Source organism: Lolium rigidum, chromosome 6 (genome assembly GCF_022539505.1).
Source record: "Lolium rigidum isolate FL_2022 chromosome 6, APGP_CSIRO_Lrig_0.1, whole genome shotgun sequence".
Lineage (NCBI taxonomy): Eukaryota > Viridiplantae > Streptophyta > Magnoliopsida > Poales > Poaceae > Lolium > Lolium rigidum.
The window spans coordinates 76,538,107-76,548,958 of record NC_061513.1 but is presented as its reverse complement, the minus strand read 5'-3'; the positions used below and the strand labels follow the sequence as shown (position 1 = coordinate 76,548,958).

At 46.1% G+C, this 10,852-nt stretch overlaps 1 protein-coding gene across 14 annotated transcripts; it reads left to right on the top strand.

The window, feature by feature from the left end:
- The first annotated feature begins 6 nt into the window (after window positions 1-6).
- On the top strand, window positions 7-6,976 carry LOC124665050 (uncharacterized protein At1g76660-like). 14 transcript variants are annotated; one of them, XM_047202448.1, is made up of 6 exons: window positions 7-287; window positions 1,861-1,942; window positions 2,480-2,549; window positions 4,159-4,375; window positions 5,059-6,307; window positions 6,537-6,976. In XM_047202448.1, exons 4-6 carry the CDS (start codon window positions 4,250-4,252, stop codon window positions 6,761-6,763), a joined length of 1,602 nt encoding a protein of 533 aa, XP_047058404.1. In that variant the 5' UTR covers window positions 7-287; window positions 1,861-1,942; window positions 2,480-2,549; window positions 4,159-4,249; the 3' UTR covers window positions 6,764-6,976. The 14 variants fall into 14 exon arrangements, with proteins under 14 accessions (XP_047058404.1, XP_047058409.1, XP_047058403.1 ...); XM_047202453.1 differs by having other exon boundaries at window positions 4,156-4,375; window positions 5,062-6,307; XM_047202447.1 differs by having other exon boundaries at window positions 4,156-4,375.
- Window positions 6,977-10,852: the final 3,876 nt, after the last annotated feature.

The following is a 10,852-nucleotide window of genomic DNA, read 5'->3' as shown; positions in this document are numbered from 1 at the left end:
CAGTTTTTTCCAAAGGAGCCAGTCCACTACCCCAAGTGTCAGAGCGTCACACCGGAGACCTAGCTACAGGCGGCGCTTGTAGCGAGGTAGGCGACCGGCGAGAGCGGCGGCGAGCGGTATCTGCGAGAGGAGCGGCGATAGCTGCGGGAGGGGCGGAGAAAGGGCTGAATGGTTCTCAGCATCTCACCGGCGAAGACAAGCATGGATCCCGCCGAGCCGCTCCACATCGCCGCCGCCGTTCTTGGAATCTGACCAGCGAATCCACCTCTCGCCGTTCCTGTACTCCGGTATACCTTCTCTTCGGTAACCCCTCTTCTCCCTCTCCCTCTCTCTGGCGTTGCTAGCTAGTCGCCCGATCTGAGCGCCTCCAGCCCTTTGTCCACCACTAACTGTGTATTCGCAGCCTTGTCACGAGCTGGCAATTAGTCGCCGTCTAGGTTACTAGTACAACGTAACTACGTATACACAGGCACACATCTATTTCTGCCAAAGTGATGTTGTACTTGTAGCGCCGTCAGCACATTTTAATTGCAATGCAGTGTACTTGTAGCAGCTACTGCGAGTTGTACTTGTAGTAGCTATTGGGAGGAAGATGCGATGCTGACCTGAATTTACTGGAGTCTTTTTACTTTAGTAGCCAGGCTGATTGCTGGCAAAAAGCCCCGTGTAGCAAGGTTTCAGGTTATAGAGATATGTTGGAACTATCATCCATGAACAAATAGCTTGAACCAATTTTCAGTGAGAATATTAGATGCCAACCAGGAAGGGAACCTAGAAATGGTTGCTCGAGAGGATGCACATCATATGAGATAAAAATAATTCAGGCCAGATAACATTAGAGGAACCTTGTAGTTTGGTTTGTCATCTTGTAGTTTCAGAACATCATCATTTTTGTACTATATCATTTATCAAGAAGACAAGAAAGCATCAGAGTTGTTGCATATAGTGTGCTTTCAATTGATAATCATTTTACGTGGCACTTACATGGTTTTTAGTAGTCATAACTTAATACTCGTTTGGAAGATTTACATTCATCTGGCACTGTTTTTTGAGCTGGATGTCTGAATTTCCATGAAACAGTGGTCTGTTTACTGAATAATGTGCACACTGCAGTTCTAACTCAAGTTAAACAATTCAAAGAGTTTAGAGCTTGCTTGGGCCTGACTCGGATTAAGGAAAACATCAGCCAGAATATATATAACGTTTGAGCCTGTTTCACAAGCACACAAACAAGTTTAAATTTGCTCTCAAACTTGTGAATATGGCGAGTGAGTAAATGATTGAATTGTGCAGCTACGTCTTTAGTACTAGTTTTTGGATGACTTCTTAGCTGCACTACCATTTGCATGGTGCCTATTGGCAGATATTAAGCATGGTATGAAGCAAATACCTTCAGTGCATTTGAATGCCTTCTGCATTTGGGGGCATTTATGGGCTTAATTTGATCATGCCATGGCATAACCATTTGTGCACATCACTGTGCTTTTTTTTTTCCATTGATTTTCTCAGCTCTGAATTAGTAAAAACGAAATTACTAAGTTACTCATATACTATTGCAAAAAAAAGTGTTATATTAATAATCTAGAAACAACTTCCAGAAGACTTTTCACTGTTAAAAACAGTGCACATCTCTCTCTCTCTCTCTCTCTCTCTCTCTGCAGCTGCGCCATAGGAGCGCCAAATTCCTTACATTATGTTTATGGAAAACAAAACATAACATGGGTCATATTTCTCGATGTCTTGTATCACTGCCTGGCTGAACTCTAGTTCCTTATGCTATATATTTCAGTGCTCCAGCACTTCATTATGCTATATATTTCAGTCTTCAGTGCTGAATCTTTGACATGTTTTTTTTTATAGACACCTACGCTATTGATACAATAATTCAGTGATAAGCCCCCACCCTCTTGGTCTTGGGATCCTGTGACAAGACCAATATTTGGTATGTATCTGCTAACTAGTACTTTGTGCCTTGCACCGATTAATTGCATGCTCCATTATTAATTGCATGCTCTATAATTTTTATTAGTGCTGAAATGAGCCTGCGGAGTCTAGAACGTATTAGGAAGAGGAAAAACGAAGATGAAGAATTTTTGTTTGCCATCTTGCCTGCATTGTACTTCCATCTGACATGGCAAAGGAAAATAGACAAACCATACCTTTCCTTTCTATACGGCAAGGAGCAACGGCAACTTTTATTTGAGGCTAAAACGTGGTGGGAGTTGGGCTCCAGACTTGGCGAGTTCGTCCAATGTTTAAAGCAACCTGTACTGGTTAGTAAGTTTGAGGATTAGTTTTTTAAAGCACTGGATTGTAGAGTGGTTTAGTTGGATCTGTTCGTAGAGAACGCATTGGTCCGTAGTCTTGAAATGTTAGTAGTTGGATGAGTCCAATATTGTCGGATTGAGATTTTTTTATTGAAAGCATGCATGTTGACAACTCATTGTACTACGTATCTAAGAAGTTTTAAGCATTTCAGGTTAGCGGCTTGGGAATTGTCATCTGAGAAACGAAGAGGATAGCAACTAGGTTTTCTCCTTTTAGCAATGGTTAGCTTCCTTTTCTTCGCTCATATTAACAGTGGTTGTTTCATGTTGGCGTGACAAGTTGTTATTTCTATTGCCACGTCCTAGAAAAGACTTAGATAGTTAGATGTACTCTCATACTAGTATAAGTTAGGTGGAGTGGATAGGTCCCATGCATGTTTGTGAGAAATGCCGACTTTTCAAACTGTAGAATAGACATATTTAACACGCGCGGACACAATGCATTGTCAGGGTGTTTTGTAGTGCACGGTCACTGATAATTCACAATTCATTGTCAAGGGTGCATGCATGCCTTTACTCGATCTAGCTAGCTCCATGTATATTTACAACTAGCAATGGATGGTGATGCGTTCAGTATCGATTGATTGTTGTCACGGGCCAGGTCGGCTATATATACAGGCTGCCTACCCTGCTTTCAAATGTAGATATGTTTAGCACACAGACTAGTTAGTTCGCGGGAGAGAGCAGAACGGTCCTCCAGCCTAAAGGAAAACACAACAGAGATTTTATGAGTACCGTACAGGCTAGAAACACCAAACTAATAACCAACATAGTCAGAAGCTATCAGTTATATAGTTATATCTCTGAAAGCAAATAAGCAATGAGAGAGCAACATACTCTAGGTGATAGGCCAAAGTATTGGTTCTTTGCAAAATTACTGAACTAGTAAAAAATGCATGTGTTTCAGCAACTTGTGGTTAAAGATGTCAATCCAGCTTATTATGCATAGCAGGGAAGCAAACAATTAGTACTAAAGCATAATTGTTGGGGGCAAAGATTTGCAAGTTGCAGCAACTAGTGGCCAGTAGTGCTCATCTAGATTGCCAATGCCTACCAATTGCAGGTACTGGGTACACAAATCTAAAGCAAGCAGCACAAAAATTACCTACAGCTAAGCTATTGCGTGCACAAGAACATGCAAGCGTATATACCCTATCCTGCTGCAGTTGCTTGGAGTGGAATCTGGCGTCGCCCGAGCTGACCGCCGCGGCGGTGGCATTGATGACAGTTGCGCCATTTTCCGGCCTGCCACCGCTAGTAAAGCTCCCTGGTATCTGATTGAGCCTGCATGGCCCTGGCAGAGTTTCTCTCACAGATCCAGAGATCCTACCTGCTTGCAAGGAAATTAGAAGCCATCAGGATCCAAATCGGGGGCGGTAGTCTGCCGATGGTGTGCCTAAATTCTGTTGAGGTTAGTTTGAGCTTAAGTTATTGTGGGATGATTAGATGGTCATACCTTGAAAAACAATCTCCGAGATTGCGGGCGGGGTGGAGACTGCAGGGATGCGATGCCGCGAGGAGGTGGAACGGGAACGGTGATGCGCGCGAGTGTCTGCAGACTTGGGTAGGCCATGGAGAGGAGAGAGAGGGGGTGAGGGGAAGAGGAAAGGTACGGGATGGATCAGAGGACAAGTCGCTGTGGAAAAGATGGGCTATGAGTGAGGATGGAGTGTATAGATTTGATTATATAAAGGATTAAGTATATATTTCACTCCCGAATAAACGACACATTTCCTTTCTATAAAGATGGGCTCTGACATGGCAAATGAAAAAAAAAATGACAGTATGGCACCTTTCCTTTCTATAAACTGACACCTTTCCTTTCCAGCAGCAACGACTCCGACGGGGGATATGGAGCCAATCAGCTAGATTTGGGGTTGAAATATATACTTAATTGGAAGCAACCACAGGCTCAATAAGAAATGGCTATACCAGGGAGCAGTACTGGCGGTGGCAGGTCGGCGAATGGCGCAGCTGCCATTAATGCTGCCGCGGCGGTTGGCTTGGGCGACGCCAGATTCCACTCCCAGCAACTGCAGCAGGATAGGGTATATACGCTTACATGTTCTTGTGCACGCAATCACTTAGCAGTTGGTACTTTTTGTGCTGCTTGCTTTAGATTTGTGTACCCAGTCCATCGGCAATCTATATGCAGCCACTGCGTAGTAATAAGGACGAACTGTACTTGCAACTTGCAGCTGGGACATCTTTGCCTCCAACAATTATGCTGTAGTACTAGTTGCTTGCTCCCCTGCTATGCATAATAAGCTGGATTGACATCTTTACCCACTAGTTGTTGAAACGCATTGCACTAGTTCAGTAATTTTGCAAAAACCCAATACTTTGGCCCATCACTTAGAGTATATTGCTCTCTCATTGCTTATTTGCTTTCATAGATATATAACTATATAACTGATAGCTCCTAAAATCTTATCTGTGTTTTCCTTTAGGCTGGAGGACCGTTCTGCTCTCTCCTGCGAATTATCTAGTCTGTGTGCGGAACATATTTGCTCCATGCTCGCGTGCCCCTGTTTTCTAGATAAAAATCTTATATAACTGATGGTATTATGCTTTAGTTATAATTGCTTGCTCCCTGCTACGCATAATATGCTGGATTGACTATTTTGTGTATCTTTACCAATAATTAGGGGGGTGATTTTTATTTCCTTTTTAGGAACAATCAAACTCATTTACTTGAACTTATACATACATGTTTCTCTGGTCTTAACAGCAGGGCAGATGGTCTGGCTGTTTTTCTGGCTTGTCATGCTTCGGATCGCAGAAGGGTGGAAAGCGGATAGTTCCTGCAGCACGCATGCCTGATGGGAATGCATCTACTAACCGTGGAAATGGTCGCCAATCTGGTGGCAATTCCAACCAGCATGCAGCTATGAATCCATCCCTTCTTGCTCCACCATCATCACCAGCATCCTTCTCACAATCTGCACTTACTTCGACTGCTCAGTCACCTAATTGCTTCCTGTCAATATCCGCAAACTCTCCTGGTCCAACATCTAGTATGTTCGCTGTTGGACCATATGCTAATGAACCTCAGCTTGTCTCACCTCCAACAGCCTTTTCAACTTACACAACTGAGCCCTCCACAGCACCACTGACCCCTCCCCCTGAATTAGCTCATGCAACCACTCCATCATCTCCAGATGTTCCATATGCTAGGTTTCTTTCATCTTCTATGGGTCTTAAAGCTGCTGGCAAGGAGCAAAACATGCATTACTTATCAGCGACATACTCTGGTGGTTCAGGATTCCAGGGATCTTATCCACTTTACCCAGGGAGCCCTTCTAGCAGTCTCATATCACCTGCCTCGGTAACTCCAAGAACTGGTCTCTCCTCGCCTATCCCTGAGCAAGATGTTCCTACTGCACATTGGAAGACATCTAGGTCCGCATGTGACACACTGTATTCAATTGCTTCTCCCATTCCTGAGCAAGAGGTGCCTACTGCACAGTGGAAGACTTCTAGATCTGCTTGTGACACACCGTATTCCAGGACATCGCAATCCAACATGTTTGGGCTTGATTCAGCTGCCTCCAGAAACTATCTGCTAGATACTAATTTTTTCCGTCCAGCTGCATCTGCTCAATTCTACCTGGATCAGGCTCAGCAGTCATTTCCTTGCAATGGTGGGAGGCTTAGTGTTTCAAGGGATAAACAAGATACTGATGAGGTTGAAGCTTACCGAGCATCTTTTGGATTCAGTGCAGACGAGATCGCTACAACTCAGCATTATGTAGAAATACCTGATGCTGTTGATGATGGATTCAGCATATCTCCATTTGGAAACAGTACCCCTGCTACTGAGGTGTGCCCATTTAATGATCTTCCTAATGAGATTCACGACATTGATAAGATGGATAAATCAGTGTTCAATGTAAAACAGATCACAAGCTCAAAGAAGTCAGCAGACGAGCTTGCCAGTGGCACAACACATAATGTATTGCACCTGGATATATTCAAAGGTAATGTCCTGACTTTTCAACCCAACCTGTCTGTTATATCTTGGTATTACTAGAATATAATCAAGATTTTGATTTTCTTCCCAAACTGCCACGCAAAATAGTTTTCACTAACTCGACCATAGTAGTACCCTGAACTCAAATGTCTTTCATGGACATACAGCTACACCCAGATTTTGGTTTGCAATACCTTATAGATATTGTCGTGTGCTATTTTTTCCTTTTGTCGCAGGAACAAAAGGGGGCCATCTATCCGACGATGACGCTAGCGCCAAAGATTGTCACCCTTTCAGTAAGGCGAGGGACGAAATATCTCTAAAACCCATAGAGGTGAGGAAGAAATCTCCGCCTGGCCAGGCATGCTCAGATGCAGAAATCGAGTACAGAAGGGCGAGGAGTTTGAGAGAGGTCAACAGTGTTTTGTCATGGCGCAGTACACTGTCAAGGCAGCTACAGTAATGTTGCGCTAATATGCAGGACAAGTTTCAGAGTTTCCTTAGCCTAGTGTGCATCTATTCCAGCTGTTAGAAGTAAAATCCGTAGTAGTCGAAGAGTAGCCTGTACTACATACAGTATATCTGGGGATTCTTACTGCTAGATTATGCTTCTGGATATGTGATGACAACCAGCTTATATTCTGTTTAAAGTAGGCATGTTCCTCTTTTGTAGACACTCTAATTTTAAACTTAAGGCCAAAAGGCCCAGCTTTATAGATAAAGCAAGCAGCATCCGACAACAACGTTTGACCACGGGCTCTGAGCCCACCCACAACAACACCACAACCCCAATCAGGACCTAACAGTCATTCAAGTGCCCACACCGGCTACAAGCCAAACACACATGACGATCCACACACACACACAACCGACGAGCTCAGCTGTTGCCTCTCGCCCTCGTCCGGAGTCTTCGCACCTCCAGCATTGCCTCATCCAGGAGCCACCTATCCCTCAATCTGACCAGAACCCCCCATCTCTGCATGTTAAGGGACATATGTAGAATAGCATCAGCCGGGTTATTGATCATCCTCCCTTCTATAGCAAGTTTATTTCTAATATTCCAAAGCGCCCAGCTTTGTGCCGCAAAGGTAAACCACACTAGCCTACGCAGCGCTCCCGAGAGTCCTTGGACGAGACCCAGGAATTGACCGGCCCCTGCCGGGTTCCAATCACAACCCAGGAGTTCCCTAACCCCCGCCCACATGAACCTGGCCAGATGGCAACTGAAGAAAATGTGGTTACGAGTCCTCCGGTTCCCCACACAGCGCACACCTCCCATCCGATGGGCCATGTCGTTTGACCAGCCTGGTCCCCTCGCCGCGCTCTAGCCCGAAGTAGTTGCCAAAGAAAGATCTTGATCTTGGGTGGAACCCTAGTTTTCCAGACATCCTTGAAGTGGGTCACAGCCGCTCCCATGGACATTCTGCAATACAAGGAGTTCACCGGGAATTCCCCCGACTCCTCCAGGCCCCAAGAGATCTTATCTCTCCCCTGGCTAAACGGGTGCAGGTCAAAAATCCGACACAGGTTTTCCCATTCCACCGTCTCCGCCAAACCAAAGGCCCTTCTGAACCTAATATGCCACCCGTCGACACTTCTAACCGCCGCTACCGTAGCATACGGATTGTCGCAGCGAATCAAAGAGGCGTGGGAATCTCCCCCGAGCGGCCCAACCTCGACCACCGATCCGGACCGAGTAAGTACCGCTTCCGTCGTGGACCCGGTGCCTAGCCCCTAGTTTGAAGTACCACTTCAGCTTCGAATGGAACTCCGGAACTATGATCCCTGCGTGGGTACCCTAGGGGAGAAGATGTCGTTGTCGCCCGGATACTTGGCCCTAAGAAGATCCGCCCATAGACCCTCGGCTCCCGATACGCTTTCCAAACCCATTTGACCATCAAGGCGATGTTCATGCGTTTTGTGTTGAGGATCCCCGGACCCCCATACGCCTTGGGTTTACAAACCGTGTCCCAATCCACCATATGATACTTCCTCTTGGGGCCGACCCCTTTCCGGAAGAATCGGGCCCCGGATTTGTTCATAGCTCCATGCGTCGAGTCATGTAGGAGGTACAAGCCCATCGCAAACATTGGTAGACTCGAGAGGCATGAATTGGTCAATTCTAGTCTACCCGCAGACGCTAGAAAGAGACACTCTCTAATCGTTAGCCGGTGATATGAAATGAAAGGATGTTTCTCCCAACCTGCTCGAATGCTATGATTCTGATGCGAGAAGTGATCCCCAGTTTGCTGCAACTGTGACTGAATGTGATGGTCGCGCAATGCGGCCATGCGGGATTCTCCGGGAGCGTCTTTTTTTAAGGAATCAGTAGGGATAATTGCTGCATGGATTGGGTTAAACTTTACACACAATCCTCTCAAATCCCCACAAAACCCTAATCATCAATCCACTAGGTAGGGATAGTGTATTGGAAGTTGAATAAAATACACTAGAATTTGTAAAAAGTTAGAAATACGTGGAGACTAAATTAGCCCAGTACTCTAGTACCAAACATGATTTTAGCAATAATTAAAATTTTGTACCAAACATGAGCTTAGCAATAATTAAAATTTGAGTTTTGGGCGGATTATATCCTCACCAATCTCCATAGAAACTCTAGCACCAGCAAACAAGGCCTCACGGTTTCTTTCGTTTTCGATCGATGAACCTTTTTACCGCAACGCTTTTGTCTTGTGTGTCATACCTGTAACGTGGTCTGGTTTTTTTTGCTTATGCTAATGGATGGTGTGGCGTCATTACACACAACGAGAAGAAGACAATCGAGATCTGTTTGCTAGATTTCCACCTTGTGCTGGTATTGTAAAGGTGCAGTCATCGTCACATTACACAGTTGTCACCTGCAGGAAACGGCCACGGCTTTGCAACTTTAATAGAGTATCATGCTGAAAACAGAGTAAAGAAATAGAAATTTGCACAAGATAACAAAAGTTCCCCTAAATAACATGTGCCACAGCTAGACGGGTGAATGGTCACCAATAAAATCTATAAGAAATTAGCAATGATGGAATAACAATGATCTAGGTAGAAAGTTGATGGAGATAATCTTGAAAGTTGTTACTCTGTCATAACCCAGGCTAATAGAACAACCCAATTGCTACCTCCATTTCAAGGCTTAACGCTTATATTTTTTAGAAAGCCAAGCTATGTTAAATTTTTAACTAAATTTTTATCCCTCACGTCCTGCTCTCCCCGGCGCCGTCCTTCCATCTGCCTTCTCCGCTTCGCCGTCGGCCTTCCGCCAGGCGCCAGCGACGGCGAGGGTCCGGAGCGTCTCCTATAGATCTAGTGTGCGGGCACCGCCATCTTCGCCGCGTCGGCCCCGTGCCACCCTTAGTGTCGGTGGTCGGCTCTGGTCGCGTCCTCCCTTCGGGTCGTGGTGGAGGTGGAGTTGGTGTTCAAGGCGGACGCTAAGCGGTGGTGTCGCCATCCGGGCGTCACGTTTGAACCCCTCCTCCTACCTGCGGTGGGTTTTCGTGGTGGCTTCGGAACGGGCGAAAGCTCAACTCGACCTTGGTCGCGTCGACGACGGTGACATCTTTTACGCCGCTCTCTTCCTTGGAAGCATTGTTGTGGTTATACCTCCTCCTCGTCGGCTTTGGTGCTCCTCTATGGGAGACTTCTTGGTCCTCGTGCAATGCTATGCATCTTCTCCAAGCTCAGCCCGGCTTTTCGGCAACAATGGTTGACCTTCTTTCAGTGGATGTTCGTGCCGCGGTGAGGTCTCGGCGATCGTTGTCCTTCGGTGGCTTGTGACGTTCTTGTTGCCTCACACGGTGCTTAGGATCTCTCTTATGGTGATGGTGTGCAAGAGGAGCAAGAGGAGCTGCAATGGTCTTCTCGGTAGAACTCTACCATTCGGTGGCATGGTGACTTTTGAGTCGCACTGCAACCTCAGCAGAGGGATGCCCTTTAACGGCGGCTGCGAGCCTCCTAGCTTTAGGAGGCGTAGTTGTCTTTTCGGTGCCATCAACGGCTTTTGAGTCGCGATGAAACATGTGTAGTGAGTTGCGGCTCTCCTAGTTGTGCAAGTGTGTTGAGTGATCGCTCGGCAAGCGGTTCCATTTCTCTTTGTCACCCAATGTCACTCCTTCCTCGCGCTCCTCGGTCTGTTCCCTTGTTTTTTGGGTACTATGTTTTGGCTTGGTGGTGTAGCTTGCACTTTTCTCTTTCTTTTTCTTCCTTCTAGCTTCTAATTTGACTATGTAGTTCAATCTCTTTGACTTATAAAGTTAAGGCTGGCTTTGGCCGCCGTAGTTACTAGTAAAAAATAAAGGAGAGTTATATCCGGGATTAATTAGGGGAAATTTGGTAGTTTTCGCCGCTGCCCCGGTACGCTACCGACATCATGCCGGTAGGCCTCACGAGAGGATGAGGCTCTCGAATGGGCGATGCAAAGCCTCCTCCATTCAATCCGTGGGCTGCGCCGGCGGCTTCACCTCCACATCCAACGACCGGCAGCACCGGCGTACGCTCCGCCGGATGTCAATCGGCCGTGGGCAATACCGGAATTTGCCATGATCGATGACGAGGA

Excerpts from the sequence above, each read along its gene's own strand:
- LOC124665050 (XM_047202444.1), top strand. The coding sequence starts at position 2,037 with ATGAGCCTGCGGAGTCTAGAACGTATTAGGAAGAGGAAAAACGAAGAT. Across the intron at positions 2,274-5,058 it reads GTTTAAAGCAACCTGTACTG|CAGGGCAGATGGTCTGGCTG; the intron begins GTTAGTAAGTTT and ends TGGTCTTAACAG. Across the intron at positions 6,308-6,536 it reads GCACCTGGATATATTCAAAG|GAACAAAAGGGGGCCATCTA; the intron begins GTAATGTCCTGA and ends CTTTTGTCGCAG.